The sequence below is a fragment of the Vitis riparia genome, chromosome 15, assembly GCF_004353265.1.
Source record: "Vitis riparia cultivar Riparia Gloire de Montpellier isolate 1030 chromosome 15, EGFV_Vit.rip_1.0, whole genome shotgun sequence".
Classification (NCBI taxonomy): Eukaryota; Viridiplantae; Streptophyta; class Magnoliopsida; order Vitales; family Vitaceae; genus Vitis; species Vitis riparia.
In genome coordinates this window covers 7714919-7730811 of record NC_048445.1, presented here as the reverse complement: position 1 = coordinate 7730811, position 15893 = coordinate 7714919, and the positions used below count along the sequence as shown (strand labels likewise).

Genomic DNA, 15893 nt, shown 5'->3' with positions numbered 1-15893 from the left:
ATCCATTTGGACGCTTGTAGTCATCTTTTTTGCCTTCAAAAACATTACCTTACCACTTTTTTTTCTTTTCATTTTATTCATTTCACAATTTCTTTATAATATATTTATCTTTTCAATTAAGATAAATATAGAAGGCCTTAAATAATAATAATAAACACAAGCAAAAACTCCCAATAATGATGGAAGATTTGACATTTTGAGAACCAAAAAAGGGGAATCTGGATTCCATATATGTGGTGTAAACACCAAGCACCTTAGGACCATGCTTCCCAAATCACATTGGACGACCAAACTCCTCTATGAAATTTTGCCTAATTCCCACAAAATTGAACTACCATAATACATTAACCAAACAATAGAAAAATTGGAGAGATTGCTCTTGTTCCCAAACCATATTTTCCATCTCAAACCATGAAAAGGGGCCATTGGAGAAAAACAGAAATGACAAAAAGGCCCTTGTCGTCAATTGTTTCCCCGTAATAATAACAATAATACTGCAATACGTGCAACAACTCCGACGCTGCTCTCCTCTAATCTTCTTCATTCTGAGTTTCATCTTTGACAAGCCTGATCATGTCGTCAATTCGAAGAATTGTTATGGCTGCTTCTGTTGCAAACTGCACACCAGAAAGTTCAGCTGGACTCTTTTGAAACCAAATTTTATCATAAATATTAATTGTTTTGCAGCTTTTACCTGTAGGATCTTCACTTTGCTCATTGCAGGCTCAATAACCCCAGCTTCTAGGTTATTACGGACAGTTCCTTTTAAAAGATCCAGTCCCATGCTGCAAAAATTTTGAAGTCAAAAAAGATTCACATTATAAGCAACTGAAAAATTGCTCCTAGGGTTTCATAGTGTTTCTTTTGTTTTAAACTAGTTTTTTTTTTCTTGGTTGTTTCAGACTAAATATATGTAATAAGAACTGCAAACAGAATACCTTGAGAGATGCTTCTTATCTGCCTTCGTTTGGCAGTGTGGTGGTAAGCCCGTAGTTTTGCAACTAATTCAGTCGCGTCTTTTGCAGCATTCACAGCAAGCACCTGCAGCAGACACATGCCACTAACTTCAATAAAATTCTCAAAACTGAATATGATCAGATGAACAACATGTGTATCATGCACTCAAAGATTAAACAGAACCTTCGGTATTATTAGTAAAGATTCAGCAAATTCTGCGATTGCCAACTGCTCTCGGGATCCTAAAGTTGTTGCAAGGTACTCCAAATACACAGATAAAGCAGCCTCAACAGCACCTCCACCTGCTACCACCTGTATTTCAAATACTGACAAGTTGGTTGACAATCTTAACAATATTTAGCAAACTCTCATATTAATTATTCCTAATTTCTGACATCTTTCAAAACATAAATTAGACAGGATGGCTCATAATAATAACGTTCGAAAGTGATTTTTATCCTAGGAAATTGCCAAAGTGAATATCCATCAAATGCATGCCAGACCCCTGAAGCACATTTCTCATGCTCCAGGCAGCCTTTTAGGAGCCATTCAAGCAGAGCACATAAAAATGAAGCCTCTCCAATTGTCTAAATATCAATAGAAATGAATGTATTTTGATTCACCTGGCAGTAAATGACTCTTGGTTTTTATGACACTGATAATGTAAGATCATTTCACAATTTTCTAGTATCCGTTCTCACTATCAATAAAATGTGCTCAAGCCTACATGAATATGAAGTCCTGTCAAAGTGTTGTGGTTCAACACAAATGGAAAAGAATCAACAAGTTCTTCGTCATCCTTCAAATTTCTATAACTAGTGAAGTCAAATTTTACAAAATAAAATTAGCAAACTCACTCCCATGTCGCATCCAGACGCTACAATTTTTTTGATAGGCATTTAGTAATCATAACACTTTTTGTATTGTATGATGTCAATAACCTCTTCATTTTAGTTGGTATATAATAATGTATCAGGGAAAAAAATACAATGATGCGTCACAGGTGAAATGCCTACACCTTTGCATATAGGCTAAAGATAAGCAGATCCAACCTTCCAGGTAATTAGATTACATAAACTCTTATGAATAGAACACACAAGTAAATAATTTCCTGGCTGAATGGTACAGCTTATTACACCTTATCAGTCTTTTCAGTGTTCCCCTGTTATATGTCATGCCTCCTGTCCTTTCAATTATCCTCAAAGCAGTTTCAGTTTTAAGGAAGAATTTGATGGTAATGGCTCTCAACTAAGATGAGTTCTGACAAAATTGGAATTGGTGGTAAGTACTATCTTGTCCTATTCTTGTCTTCAGTTACCAAGATACGATCAGTATCCATATTTCAGAGGGTAGACAATAAGGGAAGACCAAACTGAGTCCTAACTTAAGCCACTAGATATGTCTGAAGAACAAAGGTAACCAAATGAAACAAATATCAAGATCAATGCTTGATAAGCAATCCAAATTTCAAACAGAAAATGCACAGAAAGAATCAAATTACTAGTTTATTCCACAATTTTTTACATATGTTAAAAAAAATCAAACTTCCAACAGATGGTTACCAACCATGGAAGAACAAAAAACACAATTTTAAGCAAAAGTGGAACTTTAGACTCATAACCATGCATTTCAAAAATAAATTCAACTGCCAAGGTTTACCGTGTTGGATTCAAGGGTCCTCTTGACAATTGATAGAGCATCATGCAAAGCCCTATCCATCTCATCAAGCATATAGTCATTAGCACCTCTGAGGATTAAGGAAACCTGAACAATAACATGATAAGAAGAATCAGATTATAAAATGCAAGAACCTCATGCTGTATAACCATTGAACAGCAGATTGTAGAAGGTTAGTGATATAAATTTGAAATTCAATTATCTTAAACTCTTCAAACATTATTTATGTAACACAAACACAACAATTACTCAGTGCTTGTGTGCATATCTGTCTGTGTTTGTCTGTGTCTGACAGATATGTTTTTTTGATAGGAAGCTATCCTTCAAAGAAAGAGAAAAAGTACCTCATGGCAAACATATAAGTTTGATTAATTTATCTAAACTTCTATAATGAAAATTGAATACCATTATTGAAGAAACAACAAATATAACATGTAGTCTTATTATATTTACCACTGATGTATGCATCTTTTGTCATAATGTTTTTAGTTAGAAGTATATTCTCCTACATCAAAATGGATAGATATAAATATTAAAAGTTTAATGAGAAAGATGATTAGACTCATACTTATATTGTCTCTGATACATAAGTATTTCAGAGGTATCCAAAGCATTCATATCCATTACTACATGCTAACATTCAGCATAATAATTAAAATTAATTACATACGCCGCTAGTCGTTTTGGTTCCTTTTATCATAATAACATCATCATCTGCAATGCGTTCCTCCACAACTTCATCTGCATATCCAAGAAATGATGAATCAAATGTCTCATCCCCTTCCATGTCAGCAAACGTTGAAACCTGCAGAACATCGAAGGGTAACATAACGATAAACAAGATAAGTTGGGTATCTTTGACTATCATAAAAGATAAGCACAAGTAGCATAACATAATATTCATGTCAATACATGTCTACAAGGAAAAAATGTTAAAACAAAAGTGTTAGTGTAACATCATTTGAAAACTTAAAAGATTTTGACAATGGTTAATAGGAAAGAAAATTGACATGTAAGATCTAATGACAAGATCAAAGATGTAAAATTGAAAGCAAAGATTGTTATTGCTGCAATAACTCAAACAAGATTTGCCAGTATCATGCTAATCTGCCACAACAACCCAGTAGCTATTCTATAAACAAGATGTCAGTGAGCAGCTCATGGAGTACCAAAGAGGCAATTGAAAGATGCCATGCATAATGACTTGCATGAGCACCAAATTTCAGTAGCTCCAATAATTTTGAAGCAGAAGGGGACAGCTACTGCTTTATCTTGAGTCTTTCAAGGAAACTGAGGGCCAATCTGGACTGTTGGATTCACAAATTACTGCTCCTTCAAAAGGCTTAGATTGCTCTTTCAGTTTGTTCCTACAGCAGTCAATCAGGCATGAATGGGTTGGCTAGGTAAGGTGATCCAACACAGGAAGGTTTTTTCCTCCCCTCCTTTTAAACAGAAAAAAATCATTTCTATTAATTAAAAAGATCAAAAAGGCAAGCATCCTTCCACAATATGCAAATCTGATCAAAACCAGAGAAATAACTCCTAAAAGAGGTGCAATAAAAGCTGCACAGCTGAGAAAGATAACAAAAATCTAGAAATGGACTAAAATAAACACTAATTACAAGTGAAGGCGGCAAAAAATCCCCAATAAAAGAATCCAAATTTTGGGCTCCTTTTTTTATTTGATTCGCTAAACAAGAAACTCCCAACAAAAGGGATGCCACAACTCTTAACAATATAAAAAAATTTGGTAGACCCACCTATCAAACCTCAATTCACCAATGCAACGACAGTGGCATAATCTCCCTCCACTACAAGATTGGAAAAGCTCAAAGATTTGGTCTGCAGAAAGCCCTCCGGAAAAGCTAGAATTTCAGCCTCAATAGTGAACCCCCACATAAGAGGTTTTTTCAGTAGAAGATTTTTTACCTCCTGAGAAACCTTCTAGGGTCCTCTTAGTTTCCCTTAGCAGACTTTTCAGGATATTTCATCCTTTTTTATTCTGGTTTGAAGGATAAATATTGTGTCCTATAAAAGTAAAAGGTTTCAAGGCTGTACGATAGACCTGAGAACTCATCAGCTCTTTCTATAGATGGCATTGTAAACCATAAGATAGGCCTGAGAACAGACCAGGTCCTCCTATAAGTTAAAAGTATAAATCATACCCCTCAATCTGAGCTCATTGCACTTCAATAAGGCCTCTTGCTAGCAAGCAGCAGCAAAGAGGGGTTTCAGTGCAACATGATTAAATCCAAAATAAACATAAATTTACCAAGAGAACACAAGTTGCAACCGAAAAGCCTCACTACACTGTGATCTGAGTGTTCATATGTGAGGTGTGTCTTGAGCACCATAAAGATATAGCATCTGATAGCCTTGTCCTAAATACTACCAGTCAGCAGTCTCATGATATGCATGCGACTATGGAACCCCCATTATGGACTTAAAACTTAGTTCGTCAAAAATCAACACTAATTACAAGTGCAAAACTCTTGGACCTGTCACCAACAACATTGATGATCATCTAAAAATCCGTCTAAAGAAGATACAAGACCCATTAAGCAAACTATTGCCCTCCATGCTTTCCATGAACAAAAACATTAAAGCATTCTTATTTGTAAATTCCAAGAGCATATTAAAACAACCTCACCCGGTGATATCAATTGGGAAGCAGAGTTAAGAAACATTGAAACCATAGTTGCACCAGTTGCCTTGGCAACATGGCGCATGTCGTCTTTCCGAACACGCCTCACAGCAATTGCCCCAGCCTCCACAAAGTACTGGAATAACATTTAGGTAGCCAAAATAGAAAAAGGAAATTTGTTATCCACATGAAGGAACAACTTTGCATATGGATTTATCAAGGCACGATTACAAAACTTAAACCAGGAAGAAGAAACAGTCACACAAATACAAGAATGTTAACTAAATAATAAGTATAATACACCTACATTACCCAGATACCTAAAAATATCTGGGATACCAATTGGACATAACACTAGGTAGGTATGGGCATGAAAGGTGTCGGATATGCTTGTTTTTGATCCCACACACAGCATGCACAGCCAACTATGGATTAGAGGAATCCATTCTAGTTTTTCCTAGCTATTTAGCATTCTTATTTCACATAGATATTTCAAAATATTAATGGCCAAAGTCAAGCATCCTATGATATGATATGAAAACATTTTATTTTACGTAAGCAAATGATGGGGGAAAGCCTTTTAAAATATATTCAAGAAAGGAAGAGAAAGACATAAATAAACTTTTAAGTAAGATTAATATTAATTGGAGTTAAAGTAGGATTAGTATTTGGAGTCAAATTAGGATTAGCTAATTAAGTTATAAGACAATGAGAATTAGAGTCATAATGGGTTGTTAGAATCCTAGTAGACTTCGGATTTCTTAGAAAATTCTATAAATAAGGCTAATCAATGTAAATTAAAGTAAATTTTTATTGATGTTAATAATATTACATCTTTTTGCAAGTGTTGCAATTTTCAATGGTGAGACTCCATTGATTTTCTTCTAGGTGGGACTCCTAGAAGGCCTTAGTAAGACTCTTAAGGTTTCCATCTCTTCTCTTTTTATCTTCTTTCTATCTATTTTATTTTGTTGCCATGAACTTTATCCCTTGTCCCTCTCCTTAAATCCTAAAAAAGTAAAAGCCTAGCCCACCTACTTGATTGTAGGCAACCATCCTAGGGTTGTCCTACATCAGCAAAGAAAAGGGAGGAATGGATCATTTCCACATTTTAGGGTTCAGAGTATGTGAAGCTTGTATAAACCCAAAGCATTGAACCAAGGTCATGGAGGATAGCAATAAACCCAGAACCAGACCACCACCAATGTGACCATGAGCAGTCATCCCCATGAAAGGCAAAAATATATAGCCAATGCATGCACCTAGGAGCAAACAATATTATCATGGAAGCCAATAGCCAATAAATGCTATGGAAACAGCCATGGCATAGCTAGAATGCTGAAAGGGAAAAAAACACACAGAAACTTGCCTTAAGTGCCATGTCATCAATCCCTTTTGTAGTTAGAACAACATTGGCTCCAGCTTTCAGAAGTTTCTCAATTCGCTCTTTAGTCATATCAGCTTCTCTGCAAAGATATAAGTACAGTTAGTGCTCCATCACAGCAAATCCCCAAAATAATTACAAGAATTAGACAACCATCTTTTGCTGAGAATCATAGAACAATCAGAGAGATCATCTCATAACAAGTGAAGGCAAAAGCATGAGAATCTGTGAAGGTCTCTATCGTTTGCACAGTTTTAATATCATTGGGATATCATAACCTCAGCAACCTTAGAAATTAAACCCATTTAGTTTCGTAACTTGATCTACTGTATTGTGAAACAAAGGTAATCAGCCATAAACATATCCAATTTAGAAGATGTTCTCTTGAGCGGCCAGTTTTAGAAGCATAACACAAAGTCCCAGTACAATAATATCACACATGATACTTTTAAAAAAAAAAACAGATATATCACACATGATAAATTAAAGTTGCTTGAGTACAATGGGATATAGAGTTTGATTTGATGAGATTGATCAGTGTAAATACTCTTTAATAATATAGGGAAAGGAAAAAGATAAACTTATATGAAGCCCAGAAAATTTTCAACATCAAATAAATTAACACCATATTCTTTTTACCAGATATTTTGGGGAAAAAGAAGCAAAAAGTAAAGTCAAATGTATCCTCTAGACAGCACTATAAGTCAGGACTCCACTCTTGGCAAGATAGCAAGCATTGGGTATTAGCAGAGAAAAAGACCCAAATAAAATTGCATTTGAAAATCTTGAAAATATCAGAATGGGTATTCATTGACAAACCGCTGTTACATGGACAGAATTTTTATAAGTCGAGTTTTTTTCAAAAAAGAAAATAAGATGGGACTATTACAGGATTCTCAGCAGAACACTAAAAGCTTCTTCACCCAAGTTGAAGACATTGATGGACATGCCTTCAATCCAAATCTTGGAAAGGGCTATCCCCTTGGCTTCCTAAGAGCCAAAGGGACACACATCTTAGCTTCAATCATCTGAGGCAACAACAAAAATCATTACAGTATCTAATAACCCTGAACCTAAATGTTCCCTCAAACTCTAGTCTCACATTCAGCCAGCTTACAACAAACCATCAAAGTTCTGTCAAGTCCCTACTGGCAGCTTTAATAAAGAAACAATTTAATTCTGAAATAGGACTGAGGTTGCTACCATCCTATAGCTACCAAGAATAAGAGAAACTAGGATGCCCTAGGACCCATTCCTTCTGATGTTCATGAATCAGATTATCAGTCCTGTACAAGTTTGAATCTCAGAATTCATTTTGACCCACTGAAAATATATCAAACTTTGTCGATTTTCATCCAAACATATTGGTATCATCAACATCTATAGTAGGAATACAACTTTTTTATTTCCTCGGCAAAGCAATTCTCTAACTGTTCACTCAAAATATATACAGACTACTCTGCTTTTCCTTATTAATAAAGTCTTCAATTTTTATTTTATTTTTGATAAGCAAGCACATATATTAAAGAAGGCTAAAAAGCCACAAAGCTAAAGTCTTCAATTTTATTTGTCAAAGAAAACAGTACAAGAGGGTTTGAACCTGAACACCCAAAATCTACAAAATAAGCAGATCATTTGTTCATGCTTACATATCAACCATACAAGGGATATGCAACCTCATTCTAGGATTGTACAATGAAAGCATTACAGCTGACAAACAAAGATGCATCATGCTTCAATAGATGTTTTGACAAGAGACTTTTTTTTTTTTTTTTGATTGACAAAGATTTAATATGTTAACAGCACAACAGATAGAGTATATACTATCAACATACAAAAACGATCTCAAGTTATGTGCATTCTAATCTCAAGAAATTTTGAAGCTTATTAACTGATCACCTTTGACGAATTTTCTCAAGCTCCCTTGGATCGGTGACCAATACTTGGACACCCAATTGCATCTTTGTCCTTTGAAGATTAAAGTCAAGGCAGGCAATCCTTGCAGGGGCAACTCTAAGAGGCATTCCTTGGGCCGCACGGCCAGTATTTAGAGCATAACCATTCAACAGGTAGCTATCTTTTGCACTTTTTCCATGAGCTTTCAAAATATTAATTCCCTGTAATATAGCAAAAAACAAGCCAACTCAGATATCTGAAAAACATGCAAGATAACTAACGCCAATTAGTGAGTTAATGAACTGTTATAGTTTAACATGGGAAAAAGCTTGTAATAAAGCCTAAATTCACAATTACTCTCCCACAAATGGGGAAGAGACAAATACCTTTTGGATAAAGCATTGAATCTTATGCAAGTACAAACCTTAATTGGGTATTTAACTTCACCCCGTGCATTGGTTGTTTTTACTGCTTGTACTGCATCTACAACCTGGAAAGCCAAATAAAATGCACAATTAATTTATATATGAATGAATTTCAGAAGTCATTAACTTTTAGAAAATTGTGGAAACCAAGGCTTCATGGGTTTAGCATCAGAAATCATTCTGGCAAACTTTATCAGATATGCAAAAATGCATGCTAAAGATTAACCTATTCAAGATGAGGAATACCAAATGAACACCCAAAAAGCAGATAGGAAATATTGACATATTAAACAGCTCAAATCTTCCATATAATTTTGGAAATAAGTATAGGGTAGACACACAATTCAAGTAATGGGAATGTCTTGATGACCACTTGAAATAGTTAGCATAATACATGTAGCAAACCATAACAATAGCAACAAAAAAATATATGCTCTGGAGCATGTCTTGTAACCAATCAATAACTATTCTTCTCTCCTTTTGATTATTTTTCTCCAGTATAGCCAATAGACAGCAATTTATATGATTTACACCCTTTCTGTGTTCTTAGTCTGCTTTTGATCTTTTAACTATAAAAAAAAAAAGGTGGAACACATACCAAACTTGCGAAGAAGTCACTGTCACCAGCTATCAACTTTGAGGACATGCTTGTCTTGGCACAATTTATAAGTGAATCTTTTCCAAGTTTTTCAACCTAGAAACAGCAAGACAACAGTAAGGTTACAATCACTATACTGAACATATCACGGCTTAACCACGCATTACAGTATGTATACAAACATAAGAGATGGAGGCTTAAAATACCTTTTTGATTGACTGAAAATTTTATAGTTAAAATTCAAACTCAAACATCATATCAATTATTGACTTATTTCTGCATTCGGCATATTTCCCTAACCATAGAAGAGACTAAAAGGAACACTAGACACCACAATTGAAGTTGAACAGCTGTTTACTGTGACTTCAAAGGTGGGGCAACAGAAATGTATTCAACCAATTGACAGTTAAGTTATGAGCTGTCAAACTCGATACTAGTTTTTCATAGGACAGCAATGGTGATGGCATTTTATGAATGCCATGGGTACAAAAATGCCATTTTCAGTGTAAATCATGGTTAATGAAACCAAAAAATAAAGTTCCCAAATGCATTGCACATTGAACATCATTAACCATCCAGAAAACAGATCCTCTTCTCAACAGCTTTTCAAGATCCACTTATTGGATGAACCTTACCTTTACGGCCAATTTTTCATCCACATATTTGCATGCTTCCCTCATAGCAAGCTGTCAGAAATGAAAACAATTGTGTTGCATGTATGAGAAAAATTACAGGACAAAATTCCAAGTTAAAGAAACCATAGGTTATGAAAATACAGACACTTCAAGGACTTTAAAGAACAGACAAACGAAAGACAAATCTTAGAACTACTCACCCTGTATCCGCTAATTATAGATGTTGGATGAATCTTATTTCTCACCAGATCATTAGCTCTCTGCAGAAATTAACGATGAAATCAGAAATTACAAAGTGATCATTCTCCGGTATATCATTTCTGTAAAATCCAAACAGCATTGCAGCAATCAATTTGACAATGCAAATTGGATCAAAGCACTAGTTAGGTGTTACCTTAAGCAACTCTGCAGCAACAATAACCACTGAAGTTGTCCCATCCCCAACTTCTCGGTCCTGAAGTTCAGCCAATTCAACAAGTACCTATATATGCCACAAAAGAAGGTGGAGCAGGCAAAGATATGAAGCCAAAAAGTCCCTTTTCATAAATAAGCAAATCATTTAAAATGATAGAATGGGCATAACCCCACTACACATGAAGTATACAAGCTATACCCAGAAACAAGAGTGTGTCAAAACAATCTTGGCTTTGGATAGCATCATATAAAGCAAGAGCAAGACTAAAGCAACAAACAGAAATGCTCTTTAATCCTACCTTGGCAGCTGGATGCTCAACTTCCAACATCTTGAGTATTGTAGCACCATCATTAGTAATTGTTACATCACCAATATCATCAACCAGCATCTGAAATCATCAATGAACAACATAAGTACAGGGTGTATAAAACACTCTTACAAGCACAGAAGTTAAAACCTTACAACCAATTAAAAATGCACGCTGCCAAAGCCCAGATAATTTTCATTTATAAAGTTGATTGATATGACATTTTTGCTATCAAAATCCTCTGTGAGGAGCAATGATTTAATCCAGATGAAAAATGAAAAACTCCCAGACACTTCTACAATTAACAGTGAATTGGTTTGGAAAAAAATAATTAGCACCAAATTGGCTCAGTTATAGACTTACAGAAGGACATGTATCTAGCGCCTCAAAAAGCTGAAGGATCAAAATAGAGCCACTACCATCCTATTCAATATTCCAAGTTTTGAACCATCTTTTTCAAGTATTTCACTCATCACAATCCACATGGCAAAATTTTCAATATTGAAGTATATGCACCTACTAACTAATAATATAATTAAATTTTATTTCTGGTCTTTAGGGAATGTGGTTATCACCCATAGAAGAGAAACCAAAGGGACCTAAGCATGCCTCTCCACAGTTAAGCAAGTTGAAACGTTTGAAGAAGTTCATTTTTCCACCAACACAATCAAACGCATCTAGGCAACATTGATAATCATCTTGATAATATCAAAATAAATGGCATATTTGATTCAAATTGCCTTCAACTTCCAAAATAATAACCTCCAAGACTAAAAGGAAAAGAAAAAGAAAATTTTCAAAAATTTATTTTTTCCATTAAGACAAAATTATCTTAGAAAAAGTAATAAGTTAAAAAATAAATAATTCTTAAAAATAACTTAAGTTTTAAAACAAATTGCTTTAAGACTTAAGAAAAATAAAGAAAACAAACAACTTAGCACTTAATATTATTTAGACTTCAGTTAAATTAAAGAATAAAGTCTATTTAGATTTAAAACAAAAAAACAAATGCCACCCAAGTCAGTCATTTTTCTATAAAAAACAATGCCCTATCTCCCTTGCAAACTCTGAAGATGCTTCAAACCTTAGACTCTGCTGTTGCCTCTAGCTTATAAAACCTTAGAAAATTTTAATTATTTCCATATAGGAAAGGAGGAAGAAAAATGTGAAATGGTGAAAGTTCTTGAAAATATGCATTAAAGCACTAATAACTGATTTGGGAAACCATCAACCTAGGCCAGCGTTCAACTAATCAACAAAACATTCGAGAGGGATGGGGGGTCTGTGATTGAAACCTAGAAAGTCAAAGCTCCCCATGAATTTTACGAATGACTGACGATCGCAATGTTATTCTATGGAAAACTTTCATTGATATGCACTCTTTTTATGAAATCGATTATATAAATACACCCCAAATTCAACTCTTCCCATATTCCTATGTCTTCTATTTATGCGATAAGAAACTCATACTGTATAAGGCAAAGTCGACTTCCTGCTCAGAAATACACTTGGGCTATGTTCGGTAACGAATGATGGGATTCGACTGGAGGGCTCAGAAAATTTGCAAAAATAAATTAAATCAAATCCACTCTTACTATTTCACAGATACACAATCAAGGTCTCAACTTAAGTTCAATGATTCAAATCCTCGCATTCATTCCAGCAACCAAGTTCAAAGTGTGTGCGAGAAAGAGATATATACCTTGTCCAGTCCAACAGGCCCGAGAGAGGACTTTACAATGTTGGCAACCGCTTGACACGCCACCACTAAAACCCAAACAAATCCACAAAAGAAAAAGCAAGAAAAATCACACCTTTATTCAAAACCTCCAAAACATCAACAACAAAAAGCAGAAACTTTGAAGTAAAATGAAGAGTGGAAGAGGGATACTACCGTTTTGAGAACGGACGTCCTGGCCCGACTGACGTTCGCCCATAATATCGGGAGTTTGTGCTGAGAGAGCCATTTTAAAAGGGAGAGAGAACTGAGTGAAAGGGGGGAAATGGAGGAAACCCTAGATCGGCTGTGTGAGAGAAGAGTGTGTTCTGTAGCTTAGAGTTTAATACTTTAATGTTCAAAAAGAAGAGGCCGGAAGCGAAACGAAGAATTGTATTTCGCGTACAACGACGTCGTTTTGGTCTCCTTTTAACTAGGGATAGCAAATGCCAAATGGGTTGGGGAGGTTGGGCTTGAACCCAAGGGTTATGAAGCCTGTGTCCACCCTGAAATCTAATGTTTTTTTTTTTTTAGTGAAAAAAAATTTCATAAAACTGAATCATCTAGTTGAATTAATTCAATAAAATGTTAGTTATAATTGAAATAAATTTTCTAGATTTTTATCTTTGGTAACTTTACCTATGTAAACTTTTTTCCAAATAAATTTAGTAAAAGTTATCAATTTGAACTAAAATTGAAAAATCATATTTTAATTTACTTATAATTGGATTTTGAAATTGTTTTTATTGGATTCAAAACGAGGTTTCATTAGGATAAAGTCATAGAAAGCATGACATATTATAACAAATGGTTGATTCATTAATAAAATTATGGATTTATGTTTCTTGGCTTCCTTTTTTATCTCGTGTGCATTAATTGGGTATTTGAGCATTTATGTCCATATAACTTATATTATACATAATTTGAGTACATTAAGAGTTAGAAAGAGGATACAAGTCATGAGCTTCTTACAAGATAATAAATAGTTCATAATCGATTTATTAATTTTAGTAATCTAGTATAGATTACTAATCGGTGAGATGATTTATCTTGATCATCCAGATGGGTTTTCCATAATAAATGTACTAGTGAGTACAGTTATATATTGGACAAAACTTATGATAAATCATAATGTAAGGTTATTGGTTGTCATGATGACTAAGGTACTATATAGTATGGATTTTCAATCTCAAGGGAATATTAAGTTTGTATTGAAGTTAACAAGCTTTGGCCTATAGGTAAGACCCTAACAATATGTAATTAACAAGTCACTATTGATGGAAGTTGATAATAATAAGTATTTTCAATAGAGATGTCATGATATCTATTGGGATTGAAATGGTGTGTCCCACTGGGTGATCCAAAAGGCATGTGATAAAAAAAACTATGGTCATAAATTATTTCAGTGTAATTTAACATATGATTCTTAGAGTTGGAATATGTAAATTGATTACTTAATAGGTGGACCTGAAACTCAATTATTAGAAAGGTTGATAGCATTACTTTATTAAATTAGGGACATCATTTCATGAGAAGTTTATATAAAGTGAATAGTAAGACATGGATCCATACTTTGCTTTGTTGTAATTTTATAGGATACTGGAATGTAGTTGATTATCTTCAATGAAATGTTGAATAAACTTTAAAATTCAATTATGCAAAAGTCGCTATTTTCTTATGGGTCTTAGTAGTCCCTGCTCAAACTCCTAATTCATAATGACATATTTTATTTGAGGGATTTAAGTTTATAATTCATAAGTATGCATAAGGGTGTTTTAGTAAAAGTACAAGGTTGCAATAGATCTTTATGGATTGTCTTTATGGACTTGGTCAATTAATTAATTGAAGTTCAATAAAGCCAGTTAGTTAATGAGGACCCAAGTGAACTAGGTTAGGTGACCTAAGCCCAATTTGGGTTAAAGTCACTTAAGCTCACATGAAAGCTTATAAGTACCCCCTTTAGAGTTAGGGCTTCAGACTTTTGACACAAAAATGGTTTTTTCAAAGAGGAACCCTAGTCACCCTCAAGGAAGATGAGAAACTCACGTTTCTCTGGCATGTTTGGGTCCATTTGAGGAGAGATTACATGAAAAAATACTGAATAGACAAGTTCTACAACTTCTTCGATGACTTAAACGGATTAAAAATAATTTGAGAACATCCAGGTCACAAGCATGATTTTATATATTCTCATGATCTGGTAATTTTAATGATTTTTTACTACCATGTTTTCCGCTTTGATTAGATCTAGAGAAGTTTAAGGATATATGCATGCACCTTATTTGATCTAAGGTAAGGGAATAGAGCAATTCAAAATTCATGGTATCCATTTCGTTATTTACATCGTAAACTTAAAATAAATATAAATAACAAAATAACAAACGAGTACAATTATTTAACAACTGAATTTTGAAATTTAGGAAAGAATTATGAAATTTTATTGATTGAATTCTAATAGGAAATCTATACAAGTTAGTATAAATATAAAGGAATATCTCTATCAAACTTGTAATGGACTCTAACAAGCTTACTTGATGTAAATTGTATACTTGGCTAAGCTATGACTAAAAAAGGAAACTTGAACTAACTAATATTCTATTTGAACACATAGAGAAACCATTGATAGATAATTTTCTAAAAAACACTTTTAAAGAAAACACTTTCATTAAAAACACTTTAAATAAAAAGCATTATTAAGTAGTGATTTTAGGAAATGTTTTTAATATTTATAACGCTTTAAATTTTTTATTATTAAAGTATTAGAAATACTATAAACATTTTTAAGAATCACTTCCAAATGCACTCTAAATACATTCGAAAAATTAATTGTAGTACATCATAAATAAGTATTTAATAGATGATTCTCCAAAAAATGTTTAAAAAAAAAACATTTTAACTAAAAACACTTCAAACAAAAAACATTGTCAAACACATTGATATTGAAAATAAGATTCTTGAGATTGATAATAATCGGTCCTTCAACTTGCTCTCCATTTATAAGTTCATAGCCTTCGCGATAACTTCATTGGTGTTATCTCCCTTAAAAAGAGAGAAATATTATTTGAATTAATTGAATATAAAAATAATATATTTTTAAAGAATTGATATATTTTTATTTTAAATTTGTAAGTATCTAATTTTTTAATATTAATTAAAACGACTCAAATGATATAGTCACTATCATGAGACTATTTTAGAAAGAAAGAAAAAATGGGCAAACATTAGGCTCTTTTATATA

The 15893-nt window shown here is 33.7% G+C and overlaps 1 protein-coding gene across 1 annotated transcript; it reads right to left on the bottom strand.

The window, feature by feature from the left end:
• Positions 1–151: 151 nt before the first annotated feature.
• LOC117932358 (T-complex protein 1 subunit alpha) lies at positions 152–13002 on the bottom strand. The gene is given in 18 exon segments (XM_034853588.1): positions 152–617; positions 695–785; positions 939–972; positions 975–1041; positions 1141–1269; positions 2617–2721; positions 3305–3439; positions 5328–5414; positions 6648–6744; positions 8562–8779; positions 8983–9048; positions 9582–9677; positions 10217–10267; positions 10417–10476; positions 10611–10697; positions 10930–11019; positions 12641–12705; positions 12833–13002. Coding segments are annotated over 18 exon segments (1638 nt in total). The 5' UTR covers positions 12906–13002; the 3' UTR covers positions 152–530.
• Positions 13003–15893: the final 2891 nt, after the last annotated feature.